Source organism: Candoia aspera, chromosome 2 (genome assembly GCF_035149785.1).
Source record: "Candoia aspera isolate rCanAsp1 chromosome 2, rCanAsp1.hap2, whole genome shotgun sequence".
Lineage (NCBI taxonomy): Eukaryota > Metazoa > Chordata > Lepidosauria > Squamata > Boidae > Candoia > Candoia aspera.
Genome location: NC_086154.1, coordinates 195,246,030 through 195,268,335, shown reverse-complemented (window position 1 = coordinate 195,268,335; position 22,306 = coordinate 195,246,030). Strand labels below are relative to the sequence as shown.

At 37.1% G+C, this 22,306-nt stretch overlaps 1 protein-coding gene across 1 annotated transcript in view; it reads right to left on the bottom strand.

The window, feature by feature from the left end:
* ENTREP1 (endosomal transmembrane epsin interactor 1) overlaps nucleotides 1-22,306 on the bottom strand; it is a 37,254-nt gene that overhangs the window by 5,461 nt on the left and 9,487 nt on the right. The window contains exons 3-9 of the mRNA XM_063295117.1: nucleotides 21,028-21,138; nucleotides 17,771-17,899; nucleotides 14,168-14,275; nucleotides 13,923-14,053; nucleotides 9,650-9,779; nucleotides 6,667-6,745; nucleotides 3,402-3,539 (exon numbers count right to left, since the gene is read on the bottom strand). Coding sequence (XP_063151187.1) covers nucleotides 3,402-3,539; nucleotides 6,667-6,745; nucleotides 9,650-9,779; nucleotides 13,923-14,053; nucleotides 14,168-14,275; nucleotides 17,771-17,899; nucleotides 21,028-21,138 — 826 coding nt within the window. The remainder of the gene's footprint in view (nucleotides 1-3,401; nucleotides 3,540-6,666; nucleotides 6,746-9,649; nucleotides 9,780-13,922; nucleotides 14,054-14,167; nucleotides 14,276-17,770; nucleotides 17,900-21,027; nucleotides 21,139-22,306) is intronic.

Below are 22,306 nucleotides of genomic sequence, written 5' to 3'. Positions count from 1 at the left end.
AAAAAAAAGCAAAAGAAGTTTTAGATTACATGTCATTACTTTCCTACTCAAATGCACGGAGGCAAAAAAATATCCTTTCCAAAAGGAATACGCTTATTCCTCTTCTGTTCATAAATTGTATTCCAAGGATTAACATGTGCTATATTTCTAGCTGATTGCTAACAAAACTAGATGTGGAATTTGTATCTCTCATGTATGCAGATTATAATCCAATAATTTTAAGATTACCCAGAGATATATTTAGACCAAATTGGTGGAGACTTAACTGTTTATTATTGCTAAAAGAGGATATTAAACTGAAGTGTGAATACACATTTAAGAACGTCTTCTAAACCAATCGAATTCCTGAGAGTTTTTTTTTTTTAGTGTAAGATTCAAGTAAAGTGAATGAGAGGACTGTTCATTTCTTTAGCATCAAATAGAAAGAAAGCCACACAAAACAGACTTATTGATCACCAAACTGAAGCAACTAGTATTATGATGCAAGAAGAATTGCTTCCTGGATTTAAGAACAAAACATAAAAATGGACTTACTAGATATAAATGACACTTATAAGAGGATGAACATTGCTAAACAAAAACATTTTGAAAAAGACAATAAACTAGATAAATTGCTATCTTATCAACAAGAAGAGTTATTACTTCTGTTGGGATGGTAACAGATTTGTTTTGACAATGGAGGTAATAAATCAATTTGTTAAACATTATTTCAGATTATATAGAAGACAGATACTAAATTCAAATCAGACTGAAGAATATCTAGATATGGTTCAAAATACAGAATTCACAGGAAGTACTTAATAAACAAATTACTGAAGAGTAAACAAAAGGAGGAATATAAAAACTGATTTCCAGGACCAGAGAGGAAATTCTGATTAACCAATTAACTCAGGCAATGACTGAGCTTCAACAATGCCAAAGTACTTCCTTGTATTGGAAGGAAACTTAATTTCTTTAATTGATAAAGAGGGTAATGGCCCAACCCATCCAGAATTGTATAGATCTATTTTATTACTTTATGCAGATTATAAACTCTTTACTGCAACACTAGCTAAAAGACTAAATGGCCTTCTGACTGAATTGATAATCTTGATCAGACTGGATTTGTCCTGAAAAGGTACATGAGGGATGTTAGATACATTTTGAATGTGACTGATTGTATAAACCAGAAAAGAAAGAAAGCGGCCATGATTTTTTTAGATGTAGAGAAAGCCTCTAATAACTTGGAATGGCTTTTTGTATTTATGACTCTGAACAAAATGGACTCTGGTATAATTTTTTTTATGTGGATACAGAATATCTACAAAGAACAAACCAAGATAATCACAAATGTAGTATAATGAAGGGAATGTATTTATATTGGCATTGGAACTACTACAAAGATAAAACAAATTAATCAAATTTCAGTAATCGATCTATCAAATCAAAAGCATAAATTAAAATTATATGCAGATGAAGTTACTTATAGCTTACTCACCCAAAGGACTCTTTAGAACTAATAAGGGAATGTATATAGCAGTTATGGTCAATGTTATGGTCAATATTATATTTAGGGAAAATTGGTGTAAGATGTGCTACTGATAGTAAATTAGTTCAGCGTTGATTGTCAAAATAGATAATTAGTTCTTTAAAAATGGTTGAAAATACAATTAATAGCTGGATCATTTTTTTTCATATTTGGTAATAAAGCCTAACAATTCTAGAAAATGATTTATAAGAGCATGAAACAAATTTTAAAGACAGATTTTTCCTTCCAGACTATTTTTTAGTTAACTTTATTAAACCCTATTGTCATGAGTGAGGATGGCGAGCAGGGGGCTCCCATCCAGGCTGTAAAGCGCATGCGTAGTACTGAGGAATTAGGTGGCCATTCAAAGAGACACAGATCGGGCCCGCCTTAGTCTTTGGGGTTTATATGTCTGGGTTTTTCCCACGCTTCTTCAGTTTGTTAGGATTCTCTGTTATGTAGCAGTAATAAAACACTAGAGACCTATTCCTTGTCTCAGCGTGGTTCCTGGCTGTTAGGACACCTATACTCCTATAAAGTGTAGTGAACTGGCTTTGTATATGGTAACTGCTGCAAGAATTCTTCATGCTTTTCACTAGAAATTACAAACCATCCAAAAAAAAATGGCAAACTAAGTTATAAGAGTATGCTTTGACTTCATATCTAACTTATTTAATACATATTTAACTTCATATCTGAAAAACAAATCCAACACAGAATTTAACACAATGTGGAAACTATTTTTGGATTATAATCTTACAAACAGGTTCATATCACATCCAAAGTTTGGGCAGTTTTTGACATCAGATCATTAATTTTATGATTTGCTAATAGATCAGGCAGTATTGCAATTTCTTTATCTCAGTTATAATTTGAGCTATACTGGTTAATTACTGGATTTTTTTTTAATCGTATGGCATAGCAGCTCAGTGTTCATGCTGCTTTTCTTGCTGGGAAATCCTTGTGAGATCCAGCAGCCAGATGTGTAGACTATTTAGCTGTGACAAGTCACGTTGCCTGGGGTGCACCACAAGGAGGCTAGTCTACATTGCACTGAGTTGGGCTGAGAGAGGGGGACTAGCCCAAGGTCACCCAGCCGTCTTTCATACAGAATCATTTAGTACTGAGATAAAATTTCAAATTGATGTAAGATATTTCAACAGGCAGATTTATATTAATGTCCTTCTGATTTTTTTTAGCTAATTTTCCAATGCTGGTAAATCTCCTTTTTACAAACCCCATCTGCTCCTGGGGTTTTTTTGGGGGGGGGTTGTACTTATAAAAGTAATACATTTGAGAAAATGTAAAAAAAGGTAAGACAGATAAGAATTCACATTAGTGTTGGTGCAAAATGTTCCACACTGTGGGATGATGCACTGCTACTGCCACCTTTCCTTTCCCAAAGTTTCTTTACTGATCTTTCCTTTAACAGCTATTGTAAGTAACTTGGCTATCAATAACTTGCTCTGCAAAGGCTGCTGAACAGCAATATTTCAGTGAGGGATCCTTTTTTAGAATGAGAATGAGGCAGATACGGAAAACAGCTGCTCTCCAAGTTCATCACGTCTACAAAGCAAAAGCCTCAGTTATGATGGCTACAGCCAGCCCCTCTCTGCCCCCTCCACCAAGCTGGCCGCAACCTTTGAGAACTGGTGGGGAGGGGAGCTGGTGCAACACTGCAACTCCTCCTCTGCTGGCTGAGGTGAAGGTCTCGCTGTATCATATACCCCTAATTCTAACAAGACCACCATCATTTTTCCTTAAATAATTTGCATCTCCGAGGCAACAACACTACTTGAGACAAAAGAATGCCAATAAATCTCCTTCATCTTGTGGTCTCAGAAAAAAAGAAGTTAAAGAACATTTTCTGGGAAGGGGAGAAAAGTCAGATCACCTCTGGATGGAAAGCCCTGCAGAACAGGGTAACTTTTTGATCGTTTTCTGAATAGCTGAAAGGTGCCCACAGGTACCAAGCTGGCATCTGGATGCAAGGCAGTCTCTCTACTCATAGAATTAAGAGAACTTTCATCTCCTGCAAAGAAGACAGACAGGAACAAGAAATTCAGTCAGCATGAAGTCACTCTCCACACACACACACACACTTACTGGGAGAGAGAAAAAATTCTGGAGACATAGTTCTTTTAAACATATTTCTACAGTGATTTAAAGTTAAATAATGGTTACCAAGCAATACTTATAAAGCTTTCCATTACTCATCATAATAAAGCTTTCTATTAATGATAAAATACATTTATAATAGTGTACATGTACTCATTATCAAAAGTATTGGCAATATGCCAACGACAAGTGTCTAACAGATTTACTATATCACATCTGGAAAACTATGCTCAGTGATCAAAGAAAGCAAAATTTAAACCTCAAAAAGGCAGGGATGTTGTTTTAACTTCTTGTTCACAAGTTTATCTAAACTTGGGTGCGCAGTGTTATAGAAACATGGAAATAAAAAGACATTTGGCATGGAAACTGCCAACTATGGAGTTTGCTTTAATCAACTGGGAATTATCAGTATCACCACAAATAACTTGCAAAAATGAAAAATGTTTGCTCCTATTGCCCTCAAAATATGTAAAAAATAATCTTCCCAAGGTTCATGACAAACCACTTCTATGTTATTGCCAAGAAAAAAACAAGGATGTGGATATGGGGCAGGCCATATGAGATTTAAAATAATTAATTCAAAGGGTGTTTTTTTTAAATGGGGAACAGTGCCAAAGCTCTCTTTAGAAGTTTCTTGTTTCAAAATAAAGGAAAGACAAATTCCTAATTTCCAAGTGGGTCATAAATACTTGAATATTAAAAGTGGGCTCATCTACTATTTGGTCTCTCAAGTTCTGATCCAAATGAGATAACCATAATTTGAGTTCTAATACAAGTTTGAAGGGGATCACAAAGCTGGTTATAAACAAGATTTATCCTAGAAAAATAACAAACCTAGATAAAGGAAAGATAAAGAAGGTAAACTAATCAACGAAGATAGGTAAGACGTTATTGGTACAATGACTCAAAACTTCATGGCAAGCTTAAAACAATGTATTTTCCACTTGTCCATCAAATCATTAGATTCAGGATCAGCTATTCATACAGAGGATGGAGTGTATCTATCTCCAGTATTAGATTTACAAATCTAAACAAAGCTGTTGGAAAATTACTGCTGGCAATTTCCAGATTAATTTCCCCACAGTACCCTCCCAGTTGATGCCTTTATCCAGATAAGAGCAAGTGCACACGACACTCAGTTCAACTATCAAAAAATATAGCTTGAAATTTGTGGAATTCACGGATCCCACATTTGTGGAATTATCCTCTAAGAACTGTATGCATTCTGTCTTGGATGGCCTAACAGGGTCCAAGGATTATTTTATTCTGGCAGTGTTTTCATTGATTTTTAACAATTCTCCCTCATTTTGAAGCACATGCTGTTTTTATTAACATTATTTATTCTTTACTTTTTAAATTGTAAACAACTTTGTGAGAACTTGCCCTAGAAGATTGTATATAATAAAATACATAAAATTATTGTTCATGATCTAGCCCAACAGGACTATTTCCAAAGCTAATTCAATAACCTGACAACTCCATCAATACAAGATCACAAAAAAATGACAACTGTGTGTTATCTTTAGCCAGCTTAGTTTTTAGGGTCTCTATATTTTGCCTATTCACACTGCTAAAACGGGAGGGTCCACAAGCAAAGTAATTAAAATGTTTTCTTTAGCCTTTCTAAACTAACATCAACAACACTGTTTCTATTTATCTGTCAAACATGAAGCAGAAAGCATAGTGGACAAAAAGAAAAGGTGAAATTTATTCCCTGAATAATGATACTAACATGAAATAGGCTTTAGAACAAATAAGGTTTTCAGTTTCGTTCAGCTGCTTCCAAAATCAAACAGCATGACTTGTTAATTTCTTTAGCAATGGTGGAGTTAAAGTCCTGTTATTTCAAAACTGTCACTTCAAGGACTATACAATGTCCTGGAAGGCTAAAATGCTGATACTATTTTGTCCTTGTTTTGTGTCCTGATGTCAAATTTGTGTCTATTAATTCTTCTGTGTAAAGTTTGTCCTGTTTGTCCTATGCTGAATCCAGAGGGGCTTTGCCCGCAGGACATTAACTCCATCACTGAGTGAAGGGAGCTGAACTCACGTACATATAAAAAAAACACCATAAATGGTTTTCTTGGGTTTGATGGAGAAGGAGTTAGAGAAGCAACATAGAAATTTATTTTTACGTATGATCACAGCTGCAAGACTTCTATATGCACAACGATGGAAAGAGCTATATATACCTACAGTGGAAGATTGGGTTACTAAACCAAAGAAATTGGCCAAAATGGCAAAGCTAACAGCTTTAATAAGAGAAAATACTGTCTCCGGATTCACTGCCACTTGGCAACCACTTTTAGACTACCTGTGTGTGATGGGGGGGAAAATGAAGCTTTAATTGTGGGTTTTAGTGACTAAATGGCTTGCTTTGAAAGGAACAATATTAATATGGTCTAACTGCAGGTGGGAGATTACATCTCAAATTGTCTTTGTGCCTGCATGGGAGAAGTTGGAAACCATCTTTAGTTTTATGGCTATGTTTTCTTGTTTTTCTATATTTTTTATACTATATGTTAGCTATATATGTTGAAATTGAATAATGTTCTTAATAAAAAAAATTTTTTTTAAAGGTGCAGGCAATCTCAGAGGGTCAGAACAAACATTACTTTTTTTAACACATTACAATTGTTAATTGATAAAGTACTGGTAATCTGTCTCATGTGTACCCTACATCTTCATAACTGACCTCTATTCCCCTCTCTTTCCCCTAACCCTAATTTAAATCCTACATCAATCTAGCTAGTCTATGCCTCTAATGAAGTGAGCTGCAGGTTCTGTTTTTTAATATACTCCGTTAATCAAAAAGGTGCTACCAGACTCCTTCCGATTTTTTGCTACCATAGACTAACACGGCTCTCCTCCTACAATGTCTAAGTGAAAGAAAGAAAAAGGATGTTCCAAAGTGATAAATTATAACAGGAAACAGTTGTTATGGAGATACAGTAAAGATGTTTAAATAAGAAAACAATCATTATTGTATTTCTTTGTAATTCATTGCTAATCTTAGCACAACTTCAAAAAACACTTTTTACCTTGTGATACCTGTGTATCATTTTGGCCAGGTGGGTCATTTACAGCTTCTGCAATAGCTGAATTTGAAACTGCATCCTCCTAAATAGAGAATTAACAGAGTAATCTTCTAAGTAAATTAATGGGAAATAGGAACAAGTTCCTGACTCTATAGAATTTACAAAAAGAAATACCACCAATGCCCCAACAGACAGGACTATTTAGACATCTACATTTCATCAAAAGGCCAAGACATATTAAAAAGCAAACAATTCAAGCTTGGACCATATTTTGAGGGGTTAATACACATTTATTTATTTGATTTGCCTAATAACTAGTATTCCAGGGCAGACTGCAAGGTTATTAAAATAACAGCAGTGGGAACAATTATATAAATATATAGAAAAATTAATAAAAATCAGTAATATACATTTATGAATAGATGCACACACATATACACTAAAGCCACTATGCATTTAAAATCAAAACTAAACTCTCAAAATCTAAGAAAGGCATTTCAGCCTTGGAAATTTTTCCTAAAAAGACAACACTGTAGGCACAAGATGTGTTGTGTACTTGAGAAGGAAATCAAGGTAATCCTCTCCATTTACCTCCCTCTCATACTTGCCAAACTTCACTGGCAAGAAGACTGTTTCTGAAGATGAATGCCCAGGCAAACACATATGGGAGGACACGTATGCTTCCTCTCGTAAGCACTTTAGGTACTCTGGCCCAAGCCATTCAGGGTTTTAAAGGTGTGCATCAACATCATGGATTGAACCCACAAGCAGACTGGAAGCCAATGAAATTGTCAAAGTGCGGTCCCAGCATTGATCAATCCCAGTTCTCAATCCAGCAGTTCTATTTGAGTCTATTGAAATTGTTTTCAAAAGCAAACCCATGTACAACACACTGCAGTAATCCTACTGTAAGGTTATCAAAGAATATGTAACTGATGCCAGGCTGTCTCTGCTGCATCTGGTATGTCAGCCTGAAGATGATTCTGCTTGCTGAAGTTACTTTATCTTTAGGAGAAAGTGCAGCCCTTTCCAGAACACGTCAAATACTGTTCAGCAGGACAGACAGCTTATCTAACCATAGCATCTCCATCTTTTCTAAACTGGGGCTTGATTTATTGGCCATCATCCAGTCCACTGTCATGCTCAGACACTGCTTCAGAATATCTACTGCTTGTCCTGCAGCATATGTAAAGAAGAGCTAAAGCTGGGTGTTATTGATGACAACTCAGCTCACATCCTTGTATAAACTCCCCAACTAGTTTTGTGTAGTTGTTAAATAACATGGGAGGATAAAACTGAGATGCCAAGAATGCCATGACACAACACCATGATGCACCGTAATCCTCCAATAGCAATGTTAGAAACAGGAAGACAAGTAGGAAGAGATCCAGTGTATAACACATTCCAATTCAGATAGCTGAGGATATCATGCATAATACCACTGATGGGTTCTGTGTTCAAGAAAACCAAAGAAATTATTTCCACTTCTGGTTCTACCTTAAAGTTTAATTTGCAAGGCCAGCAAGGCATTCCATATCCTAATGCCAAGTATACAGCTGGATTGCCAAGGATCTAAAAATCTCCATCCAGAAGTTAGTCACCAACCTTTTATCCAAGTACCTTATCCGCAAAAGGTGAAATTATTTCCAAATATAGGCTACTGTTCTATATCTCAACTAGGAGGGTTATTGTCCCATCACTCAAAGAATTCCCCCTTATTAAATGTAACAAGTCTGGCATAAAATGTATTTTTAACCTGTCCAGGGAATTTGTCTGTATTCTCAGGTAAAACAAAACTCATCTACTGTAATTGTACAAGACAATATTACTGCATGGACATCTGTTAAATTAGCTGCACTAGCCACAGAGTCCAAGTCATACCAGATGCACACAGCTTTTATCTTTAAACAGTCCTGCAAATATGTCACAGCAAACTATTGAAGACACAGCTGATTTCCTTAAAGATCAAAGGTGAATCCCTGGACATCAGCGTGGAGATCCAGCAGAGGTGGAAAAGAACTCTGACTTTGTCACTTCTACAGAATAGTTTCAAAAGTCACTCATATAAGTCAGATTCAGCATGAGACTTCCTCCATTTATATTTCACTACCTTCAGCTACAAGATATACCAAGAAGTTCATGTGAACTGGAGGAGTAGGGAATTGAGCACAATTGTACAATGGCCTTGGTGACTTTTCTATTCCACAGGGTGATTTGGGCTTATGTGGGATTACCACGCATGTCACTGGAGAAAAAAAAACAGAAACCTCTGAAAACATTTAAGGCCCATTAATTTTTGAGTTCCTAAGGTCTTACAGCCTTGTAGAAGTGGGACCATAAATGAGTAAGAAGGACAGTTAGGTGCATTCTGGTTTGAAAGTTTGTTTTCCTCCCATTCTTTACAAATATTTAAAACCTCCAGCATGTTGACTAGGGTTTAAAAAGTAGGCAGAAAGGATCTAGTTCTAAGATTTAAGAAAGTCATATTTGACATTACAATTACTTGTTAAAATAAGCATCCCATAACTGAGAATACTGCATCTTTGAGTTATAAATACATGCTCAGAGCAGAAAAATATAGCCTACAGTTTTAGAGCTTCAGATAACCATCCTATATGTCTAAAACAGAATAATCTTTCAGGACTTGTTTTTAAATACTCAGATTCTGAAATCCACAGTTGGTTAATACACTTATCAGGACCAACCAAAATGCAAAAAGAGTGTGTAATAATTTAAATTCTACAGAATTCATATTTAACACTAGATGGTACAAAAAGTAGGGAAGGCAGAAGCGGGAAAGCAACGAAGTCCAAAACCTAGATCAAGTATAAAGTATCTACTCGTTTCAACAGCTTCCACTGAAATCCAACATATCTGGCATTACTCAGTGGCAGAAAAGTGCACATTCAACCATCTGAAGCATGTGACAATTTATCCAGGTCCCCTGCGAAAGCATGTAAAACTGGAAGAATCCAATGGACAATACCTGCTCACGTCTCATCTGGCTCACCACAGCCTCATAAGGAGGTGGGAGGTCAAGAGGGCAGAAAACCTCAACATCTTTAATTCGGGCTCCGTAAATGTGTGGTAATGGAATGACATCAGGACCCAGCATCCTAGGAGAAATAGTTTGCATCAACTACAGAATACTCTTGGTGTTTTAATGGCAGCCAGCATAATGGAATTCAATCTTTGGTGGAAAAACAGCAATAGAGAGAATAGCTTTTTAAGAGTCTTCACAAGGATTTAAACAGGGATTCTTTTCTGTGAAAAAAAGAAGCCTAAAACTTTTAAAATACGGAATCCCATTAAAGTATTAACAGTCCAAATATTTAACACTGCTTCTATTAAAGGTATCCTCAAAGTCAGAAACTTTATTGTATGGGCATCAGAAAAATAACAACAGTCAGAAATATTTTGATTTCTAAGCAATTTGTACAGGGTTATTACCTGATAGAGGGCTATCACAGGGAGTCTATAATCCTAGAAAACAGTCCTTCCTACCCAGCTCTGACTTCCAGTTTTATCCTCCTCCTCCTCTTCTTCCTCATCACCTCATCATTTTTCATGGTAGAGTTACTACTTCATACCTAACTCCCATCAGATAGTGTCAAAACTAACACAACAGTCATAAAATATTCATCAAATTTATATTAATACGTTTACATTAAAACTAATACATAAGTTCAGCAAATTCTGGAGGGGAAAATGGCCTGAAGTATATGATTCAAAAAGTAATACAACACATAAAAAGTAGTATTCTGAGAGAAAATATACAGTAACTTTTAGGCACTCCTCCCCTCTCACCACTCCTTTCTGATAAGTAACACAAAGTGAATTCATGTTAGGAAGAAAATAATCAACATTCTTCTGAAAGCCATAGGAAGATAGGTCATTGGGTACTAAAGTACAGCAATCACATCACCTTTATTCACTACTGGAGGACTACGGAAATGAATCCGGCTCTAAACCATTTTCTTCCTCTTGGTGTTCCAGACAAGAGGTCAGCTTCCAGAAGGAAAAGACCCCCACTACCCTTGCTGCTCACTGGCTACCCTCTCTGGATCTAGTTGGAGGCCAGTCAGAGGATGACAGTTCTTCTGTGCAAGGGAAAGAGATATTGTAGGACTACTCCTGGTGACAGAGGCTTATGAAACTCATCCTTAAATTGAACCAACGGTAGAACAAAGCAATACTATTACATCTAAAAATCAGCAAGCAGAAGAAAAGAAATTGCTGTACTCGTTACAAAAATATCTGCACAGTTCTGTGCTAGATAGGTTCAATTATAATTATCACACACTGCTTCTGCAAACATTTGTATAAGTGATCTTAATTCAGTTTTAATTTTCAGCTCAGGATGGGGAATCTCTGGCTAACTAGTCCCTGTTACTCTTTGCAGACGCTGTTGTGTTCATCTACTCTGCAGAAGAGCTGACAGCTGGCTTTGATGAGAGGCTAGATGCTGACATCTCTGGCCCAGAGATCAGGATTGTGAGCAAAGGTCCTTCTGAATCTACAGTGTCTTTCAATACAGGTAGAGGCAAAGAGAGAAATCAAGATACACAGGAAACATTTATGCACAGAATTAGAATGGCCATCTTTTTTTCTATGCTATGATTAAAGACTGCCTTTTTTTAAAACAATTGCCTTTTTTTTCCCTAGCAGAAAGATGAAGAAAACTGTAGCTATTATTCTCCTGCTTACCATGCATCTTCTGAAGGAGGAAGAAATAGGACAAATTAAGGATTGTAAACTCTGATTCTGCATGTTCAGAATTAGTAAGAAAAGGACTGTGCTTGTTTATGGCTCTCCCACTAAACTAGGATCCCTGATTAGCCAGTTTTCACTATTGGATAGGAAAGAAGTAGAGGTACAGGATATCTGTTACACAAATGTTAAATGTATGGTTGTCCAGGGACAACATAGATAGCAATGGTCTTCCCTTTATCTTTCCTGCATGTTCACTGAATATGTACCAGGATTCATCTAAATGCTCCTTATCTAAGTATCCCATGTGTTCAGCTAATTGAGGATAATGAATTTTTAGCCACCTCTGCCATTGTCACAATCATTAGCACATCAGAATAAAAGCTGATGAAAAAGCCCAACACTACAGTAATCTATGCTTTATTTCCAAACAGGCATTCTATTCTGAAGGTCAGCCTCTCCACCATCTTGCTCAACTCTCCTCTATACTCCACATGAGTTGCATCTTTCTGCTACTGACTCCTCTGATATATAGTGGACTCACATGATTCATGCTAAATGAGTTACATGGCCTTGGATTTATAAGGCAAATCACATATTTGCCTCATATATGTGGAGATCTAGTACTATTATTGGTTTAACTACTGTGATGTCATAGAGGTCCAAAAGACCTTGAACCAGATGCAACATTGCTTTTGTAGTATGAGATCCACAGGCAAACAGGTAATTGTAATTGTACTTATCATAAAATTATGCACCCTCAACTCTGATGAGATACACATTTTGTTTATCCTCTTCATTCTCCACATTGAAGCTCTAAAGCAAATCTTAGTTAATCCTAACAATTACTTAATTAGTATTTTCATTACAATTACAACAATGAAATTGCAGGTAGCAGCGAAATGCTCAGTGTATAAAAAAATTAAAGGTGTTTGTACAAAGCTTGCTTACTTCAGTGTTTGACAAGAACCAAATCTCTAACAACGTTTTTAAGGAAAATTACATCTCTTACTGAACAGGAGAGCTCTGTGCAATCAGAGCTGGCAGCAGGACGCCCGTGGGTCTTCTGTTGCCAGGGACCAGCCGCCTTTCACCCCCCGTATCCTCCCCCCCCCCCCACCATTTCTCTTGAGGACAGGACACCTATTTTCCATCGCTGATGAGACAAAATGGGAGCTGGAAATGCAGGCAGCAGATTTCTACACCAAAATGTTTTACTGACAGCTGGGACCCCAGAGAAACACAAAATGTAATGCTGCTGCTGCTGCTGCAAAGAGTCCCTAGACTAACAATGTATCAAAACATGTGGTTAAATCCCAATATTACATTACTTTTATTTCCTTCTGCCACAAAAATTTACCAGGACATTACGCCTTCAGAACATTAATCTGATCTCTATGGATTATATGTAATATGATAGCAATGGATTTAGGTTCCATACCTGGAACTTTTTCTTCTCTTCCTCCTTCAGCAGCACTCCTACCTTCTTATTCCCCAAATCTACTATTAATCCTTTAAAGCAGAAAGGAAAGACATACGGGGGCCGTTGCAATGAGTGCTCATTCTGCTGGATGATGGAAATCATTTTATATATACTCCTATGTCAGTGGCAAAGGTAGCTTTCCCTTTCTTCTCCTTTAGGAACTCCTTTTTTACATGCTGAGCCACATAACAGAATAAAAACTCTGAGAATTTACTAGAACAAAGATCAGAATTAGAGGCTCTTGTACAGGGGTATTTTACAGAATAATTTTCCAATATATTACTATACTATATCTATTGATCTACTGATTGATCTATCCATCGATCTATCTAATTTACTCAGTTCTAAATTCTGAGATTTAAAATGCTTAACATGGAACATTTACTTGCCATCTAACAGAAAAGTAGTTTTAGCTCAGTAACGCTCACCATTTCTTCTGGAAAAGTTTAAGCATAGTTTGCAAATACGTCACCTCGAAGAGCTGCCTTATAACAAACCTTGAATGTGTACAAGAAGAAAAATGCAGCATCTGCTATTTTATAACCTAGTTCACCTCGTTAGGAAGACGTAATGAAAACATATTATATTACCTATGCACTATTCCCTTCCTTGCAAAAACTGATTATATAAAACAGTATATACAGTATATTTGTTTAATTTAGAACTGTAATCATTATTTCAGCGCCTACTGAAGGCAATTATCACACATTTATTTTAAGCTATCTGAAATACAACTCAAAAATTGATTTAAAATTCAGATAACATGTTCTGAGGTTTTTAAAAAGGTTTGCAAAGTGCACATGCAAGGTAAGTAATTGAACTCAGTTTCTCGACAGACTATACCCTGCCTTAACAAAGTACCATGTTTTTATTATCCAGACTCGAACACCACAAAACCTTTTGATGAAAATCATTAAATTACACCCAGCTGTCAGTCTGGAAAAACAGTGATACCACTTAATCTCTACTATGAGGAGAGGGGGAAGGAGTCACACTTTAGAGCAGGACTAATAAGAACGGTTGGCTAAATCAGTTGTCAGTCTCAGAATATCAAGAGCCACTTTACCTGTGATTCCCTCGTGTAGAAGAATAGAATGTATCAAAATATGACGGAGGTGGGGCTGGCGGCACAAAATCATCAGGATCAGAAGCATGACCATCTTCTTCAACTTCCTCTGTATGAACTTGAGGTTCTTCCTAACAAGATAGCATTCTGTAAAACACTCTTACAGCATGAACAGAAGATATGGAAGACTGACTTCTTTCTACATCTGCTTTTTAAAAATGAAACTGTGCCCTGCACTCACTTACTATGCAGGATCTTCGTGTTGCAAATATCTGCAGGTAACGTAGGGCAGCAGCTACTAAACAAACAGTGGTTGTCAAGGCATTCAGAGCACAGAGAGCAAAGAGAACTTTCTGGAGGACAAAAAATAAAGAACATCAGAAAAGCAACAACTGCATACAATCGTGATTAAGCAGACGTATTTTTAAAAGCGCACACATATTATTTATTTAAATTTCCAAGAACAAAATTTGGTTATCTTTTAACCAGATGTCTTTTTTCGCCTAAAAACTGTACTATATGCAAATCTGACAACTGTGCTACAGAAAGTTACTGTGTATCGTTCTGGCAAATACAACCTTGTCCTTTGCTCATCCTCCCTGGGATTCTATTCATGCAAACTGCATCTGCATAACTGACGTCTCTTCCCTCTCCCTCTCCCTCCACCTCACCCCAGTTTAAATCCTATGTCAGTCCAGCCACTCTATGCATCTGAGGAAGTAAGCTGCGGCTCAGGAAAGCTTATGTCCTTTAATGAAATTTGTTAGCAGGAAAGAGTACTACCAGACTCCTCCTGATTTTCTGCCACCATAGACTAATACAGCTCTCTTCCCACAATATTCTTCTCTGATATCTTTCCCTCCAGAGTATGCAGTTTATACATTAAAAAAAAATCCAAATTACTGAGAACTTAATCCACATAGATATTTCTTGTTGATTTAGAAATATAAGCAAATATAATAGTGATAATAGATTTCCGTAAGTTTTCAATGTTTGTTAGAGATTATGATCATTTCTACAGATTTGCTAGAATATTACAATACCTCTCGTGTGGTTCTACAGATAACATGCTATTATGTAAATCTTACCAAACAACTTCTGTCTGCTTCTGAGAGAACCAAGTTAAACCTTTTTTTAGAGCAATGCTACGAGTCATGTTTTTCAGTTTGGCCTGGAATGCAAGATGTTTCTTTTCACACAGGTAGCCAGCTGAGGAGCCCATCCAGATGGAGATTTAACACCAAGGTAAAGGGGTATTAAATCTTAGCCTATCACTGCAGTCCAGATGTAGAACTGGACCTCCACAACACCTGTTTACATGGAATCAAGCTCCTGTTTAGGTCAAGGTCCATGACACAAGGGCTCCTGTGTCTCTATACCAACGTACAGAGCATGGGGAACAACAGGAAGAACTAGAAGTCTTAATACAAGAATATGATTTAGTAAGCATTACTGAAAGCAAACAGGACAAAGCTCATGAATGGAATACAAAGATTCGCTTATTCAAAAGGAACAGGCCAGACTCAAAGGTATCTGTTACAAACCAAGATGACAAAAAATAATTAAATATGCATTGTAATGTTATGAGTCACATTGTCATTTGCCTCCTGTAAATAAAAGTGGGGGAATTGCCCTACACATGAAGGAAATGCACATATATATTGAGAGCCAGGAATCTGAACACAAGAGTCCAATCAAGAGCATAAGGATAAAAATTCAAGAAAGGGAAAATAAAGGTATTACTGTTGGAGGGGAGCAAGGAACTGTCAATCACTAAGTCAGGAAGAAGGTCGGGATAATGTCCTCCTAGACCAAATCAGCTCTCTTATATTTGATCCTAATGAAGAGGGTGGTTAGAAAGAGGCAAAAACAGAGAGGACCTTGGAGGCAAGCATGTCATCTTGGGGCTCAAGAAAAATTGGGGCATAGCTGACTATGCACATAAGATTCAGGAGAACAAATTTCAACAAAATTAGAGAAGTATGAGGTAGGATCCTATACACAGAAATCTTCAAGTCAAAGGGAACAAAGGAAAGTTTGGGATTTCTGAAAAATTAGATACTGGAAGTACAAGTGCGCACAATTTCAATTAGAAAAATGAGGAAAACATTTGACTGAGATAAGACTTAAAAAGGACATGCACAGGAATGGATCAGTTGGTTTGTGACATTTTAGGAAAGAATACATTGCTTGGCAAGAACCAGCACAGGTTTATCAGGAGTAAACTATGCCAAGCCAATCTGATCTACTTCTTTTAACAGAGTGGACAGTTTAGTTGACTAAAGGAATGCAGTGAACATTATGTATCTCAACTACAAGAAAACATTCAATAAGACTTGCATGAAATTCTAGGGTACAAGTATACATCAATGGCTCCATGTCAAGCTGGAGGGAAGTGCTGAGAGACTGTTCTATGCACTGTGCCATTCAATATATTTATAAATGATTTCAATGAAGGGTTAGAAAGTATGATTATCAAATTTTCAGAAGACAGAAAGAGGACATTATCAAGATCTCTAATGATCCTGATAAGCTGAAAAATGGGCAGAAACTAGCGAGGTATATTTCAGCAGGGACAAATGCAACATCCTATATTTAGGGAGGAAAAAACCTCAAAGCATGAGTTTGTAGGGTTAGGATATATGGTGCAGGAAACCATACTGTAAAAATGATCTGGGTGTCTTGGTGGATCAGAAGCTGAAAATTAGCCAACAGTGTGATTCAGCTGCAGAAACAGTAAAAGCAATCCTAGACTGCATCAAAAATAGTGTAGTATCAAGACCAGAATAAGTTCCTCTCTATTTTGGATTAATCAGACCATACACAGGGTATTGTGCCCTATTCTGGGCAATGCATTTTAGGAAGGACACTGAGAAACCAGAACATACTCATAGGAGAGTAACCAAGATGATAAGGGACCTAGAAGGAAATCTTACAAGAAATGGATAGAGATGCTGGGGATGTTCATCTTGGAGAAGAAAAGACTGTGGGGAGCTGTAACCTGCCCTTAAGTAGTCCAATGGTTGGCATGTAGAAGATGGGGCAGAACTATTTGAAACTGTTGCAGAAACCAGAGTGAGAAAGAACAGGTTTAAATTACAAGGAAATAAAATTACATTGGACATAGAAAAAAGATCCTAAAGGTAAGAGCCATTCAACAATGGAACAGACTGCCTTGGGAAGTGGTTGACTCTTGCTGAAGGCATTGAAAGAGAGGCTGGATGGCCACATGTCAGGTATGCTATAATAGTGAATTAAAGCTCTCTGTCTCCACACCAAAGATGTGATCCAGATCCTAATTTCTACTGGCTATTTGAGGAAGATAAATCTTGCACTCAAGTGAAAACCATTCATGGTAACATGAACGTCAGTCTTAAGAGACAAATTCATGCATTCCAACTGTACCATACATTGTCATATTTTCAGATACAAATATATGATTGAGTTTACATACAGGCACATTTTGTAAAGTGTGAAAGGATGGAGGGGCAGATATTAATTCCAGAGGGAAAAAAGAGTAGAATGGTTTTTTTTAAAACATGTGATTTCTATAAAGAACACACTCACTTTTTTCTTTATTCACCTCTAGCTTTCCCTTCTTTGCGCAATATGCACTGACAAAGTCAACAAGCTCCACATATAGTCCTTGATCTGACCAAACACGATCAATCAAGGTTATATGTTGTCTTTTTTTCCTTAGTATTTTCCTCCTACAGGTCTTTGGGTCTTGAATAAAAAAGACAACAAAAAAGTCTGCAAGATTTGCATTGGAAAGAAATCAGTCTTAATCATGTTACTATTTATAGCCATTTCTTTACAACTACTACAGTGAGTATTAGTAACCTTACTTTGAGTAGAAGGTGAACTGAACTGCATGACTGGATTGCATACAACTGTAAAGCATTTTCTTTCTCGGTGCATTTTGCTGGCAGAAATTCTTCACAGCAGAAACAAATTTTATTTTCAGCAACATCAACCTTTAATATTGAGAAAGGTAGGGAGTATTTGAATTAGTCATTTGAAAGCAATGTTTTTATAGAACAATATCAAAATGTTATCAAAATTAAACCAAAAGATTAATGACCCATAAAGCAAAAAGCAGGTTACTGTGATAAGACACATACGACATTAAGTAACTGCTATCTGGAACAATAAAACGTATCATATTTTATTGATTTATCTATTTCTGTTCATTAATGTAGATTAAAGAACATCCATAGATTTCCATTTAAAGCCTTAGATTCTCAAAAACATATATAAGAATATAGCATTTGATTTGAACAGAAGATGGTCAAAATGCTACTGGGGAGGAACAGAGGATGCGTTCAACTAGCCCCAGATGTGATGACGCAGCTAGCTCAAAGCCAAAAGGATGGCTAGCGGCCGACGGTGCTGGTGGTGAACGGCGAATCTGATGTTCTAAGGATCAACACACCAGTGGAACCTGGAAGGTAAGATCTATGAGCCAGGGCAAATTGGATGTGGTTATTGGTGAGATGTCAAGATTAAAGATAGACATTTTGGGCGTCAGTGAACTGAAATGGACTGGAATGGGCCACTTCACATCAAAGGACCACCAGATCTACTACTGCGGACGAGGACCACAGAAGAAATGGAGTAGCCTTCATAATTAATAGTAAAGTGGCTAAAGCAGTGCTTGGATACAATCCAAAAAACAATAGAATGATCTCAATTCGAATTCAGGGCAAGCCATCTAACATCACAGTGATCCAAATATACGCCCCAACCACAGATGCTGAAGAAGCTGACGTAGAGCAGTTCTATGAGGATCTGCAGCACCTACTGGACAACACACCTAAAAGAGATACTATTTTCATCACAGGAGACTGGAATGCTAAGGTGGGCAGTCAAATGACACCATGGCCTGGGAGAACAAAATGAAGCAGGACATAGGGTGATAGAATTTTGCCAAGACAACTCACTCTACATAACAAACACTCTCTTCCAACAACCTAAGAGACGGCTTTATACATGGACTTCACCAGATGGACAACACTGAAATCTGATTGACTACATCCTTTGCAGCCAAAGGTGGCGGACATCTATACAGTCAGTAAAAACAAGACCTGGAGCTGACTGTAGTTCAGATCATGAACTTCTTATTGCACAATTTAGGGTCAGACTAAAGAGATTAGGGAAGACCCACAGATCAGCTAGATATGAGCTCACTAATATTCCTAAGGATATGCAGTGGAGGTGAAGAATAGATTTAAGGGACTGGACTTAGTAGATAGGGTCCCGGAAGAACTATGGACAGAAGTTCACAACATTGTTCAGGAGGCGGCAACAAAATACATCCCAAAGAAAGAGAAAACCAAGAAGGCAAAATGGCTGTCTGCTGAGACACTAGAAGTAGCCCAAGAAAGAAGGAAAGCAAAAGGCAACAGTGATAGGGGGAGATATGCCCAATTAAACGCAAAATTCCAGAGGTTAGCCAGAAGAGATAAGGAATTATTTTTAAACAAGCAATGCGCAGAAGTGGAAGAAGACAATAGAATAGGAAGGACAAGAGACCTCTTCCAGAAAATTAGAAACACAAGAATGGCCATCAGATTGGAAAAAATCAACTTATATCCCCATACCAAAAAAGGGAAACACTAAAGAATTTTCAAACTATTGAACAGTGGCACTCATTTCACATGCCAGGAAGGTAATGCTCAAGATCCTGCAAGGCAGACTTCAGCAATTCATGGACCGAGAATTGCCAGATGTACAAGCTGGGTTTACAAAAGGCAGAGGAACTAGGGACCAAATTGCCAATATCCACTGAATAATGGAAAAAGCCAGGGAGTTTCAGAAAAACGTCTATTTCTGTTTTATTGACTATTCTAAAGCCTTTGACTGTGTGGACATAACAAATCATGGCAAGTTCTTAGTGGTATGGGGATGCCAAGTCATCTTGTATGCCTCCTGAAGAATCTGTATAACGACCAACTAGCAACAGTAAGAACAGACCACTGAACAGACTGGTTTAAGATTGGGAAAGGAGTACGGCAGGGCTGTATACTCTCACCCTACCTATTCAACTTGTACACAGAACACATCATGCGACATGCTGGGCTTGAGGAATCCAAGGCTGGAGTTAAAATCACTGGAAGAAACATTAACAATCTCAGATATGTAGATGATACCACTTTGATGGCTGAAAGCTAAGAGGAACTGAGGAGCCTTATGATGAACGTGAAAGAAGAAAAGTGCAAAAGCTGGCTTGCAGCTAAACCTCAAAAAAACCAAGATTATGGCAACCAGCTTGATTGATAGCTGGCAAATAGAGGGAGAAAATGTAGAAGCAGTGAAAGACTTTGTATTTCTAGGTGCTAAGATTACTGCAGATGCTGACTGCAGTCAGGAAATCAGAAGACGCTTAATCCTTGGGAGAAGAGCAATGACAAATCTCAATAAAATAGTTAAGAGCAGAGACATCACACTGACAACAAAGGTCCACATAGTTAAAGCAATGGTGTTCCCCGTAGTAACACATGGCTGAGAGAGCTGGACCATAAGGAAGGCTGAGAGAAGGAAGATAGATGTTTTGGAATTGTGGTATTGGAGGAAAATTCTGAGAGTGCCTTGGACTGCAAGAAGATCAAACCAGTCCATCCTCCAGGAAATAAAGCCAGACTGCTCACTTGAGGGAATGATATTAAAGGCCAAACTGAAATACTTTGGCCACATAATGAGAAGACAGGACACCCTGGAGAAGATGCTGATGCTAGGGAGAGTGGAAGGCAAAAGGAAGAGGGGCCGACCAAGGGCAAGATGGATAGATGATACTCTAGAGGTGATGGATTCGTCCCTGGGGGAGCTGGGGGTGTTGACGACCAACAGGAAGCTCTGGTGTGGGCTGGTCCATGAAGTCACGAAGAGTCGGAAGCGACTAAACAAATAAAACAACAACAAATCATAGAATACTTGATATTAGGGTTACAAATATTATTTATGCCATGCTGTAGATCCATGTGGACTAATACAGCAGAATAATTTACTAATAATTAGTTAAGTAACTACCAGACATTACAATTACTGCTATTTGTTAAACTTTGAATATATACTTTGAACATAATCAAATAAAGTATCTCCTCACCAAATCACATCTAGGAACACTGGACACAAATTGAGCACCTTGGCATCCAAGAATAAATCCCGCCAGGTTCAAGAGAACACAAATAACAGAAAGCAAAACAAACAAATTAACCTAGAACAAATAAAAAATGCAAAACACCGTGAGTGACTTCTCATTTTATTCAAACATGCTAGCTTTTTCACTACTTAATATATAATCTCTATCCTGAGGAAAACCTTCACACATACAGCATGGAAGCCAATGCCCATGGATCTGTACATGCACAGGTTTACTTCCCACAGAAAACTGGCTGTAGGCTATGTTGTACTTAAATGTACAAGATAAAATGTACACCAATTCCACTTTCAATATATTTATAACAACCAATGAAGTACCCCGATCTTAAATAGTATAGAAACATTTAAACATTGAGTGAAATAAAGATTAAACTCTGGTACTGTTGCATTATTCAGTGCATTTAGTATTTTGAATTATCTAAAATAATATCTAAACAATATTATAATGAATGAAATACTCAAAGATGCTTCTCAATGCAAATAATAAGATAGAAACCATTCTTTTTGTTCTATTAAGGACATAACCGTATTTGAAGAATTTAAATTACTGTTTATTTCTTCCTCTATTTCTGGAAATAAAATATACGTAAGATAACAACAGTTTGTTTTGCTAAGAGACACAGTGGGGAAAATGCAGAGTGAAACTGAGTAACTGACATATAATGCCCAGTTTTTCTAACTGGAACTATTAAAATTTAGAACTCTTTAAAACGTAGAGCTATGATCTGGCAAAAGTGAATTAAACCAAAGTTTTTTCTAATTATTTCATTTCAAGATACAAGTTTACAAACTTTCTGGTTTGTCCCTGTGTTTGGTAAGACATAAACATGTGTGACAATGGTTCGTTATCTCTGAGAACAAAAAGGAATAGAAGGGAACTCAAGTTCTGCAAGGGATCAGTCAGATAAACTTTATGAAGAGTCCCAGCACAACCTCCAGATTATTTGGCAAATGGAAAGGTAAAGTCTCCTTTGAGTCAAACTCAACTCCTGGTGTCTTCACTGACACATCCTTAAAGAGTTTTTGGAAAGAGTGCTGAAGTATTCCACTAATTTTTTCCTGGATGTTTTCCAACTTCTAAGTCAGGTGTATAGCCCTGGCATTCCTTGGTAATCTCAATTCCAAGTATTAACCATACTCAATACAATACTGTTTAACATCCAAATCAGACAAAGTCAGCAATCTGCCGAGACATCTGGAAAAGAGAATTAAGTTTAAGATCT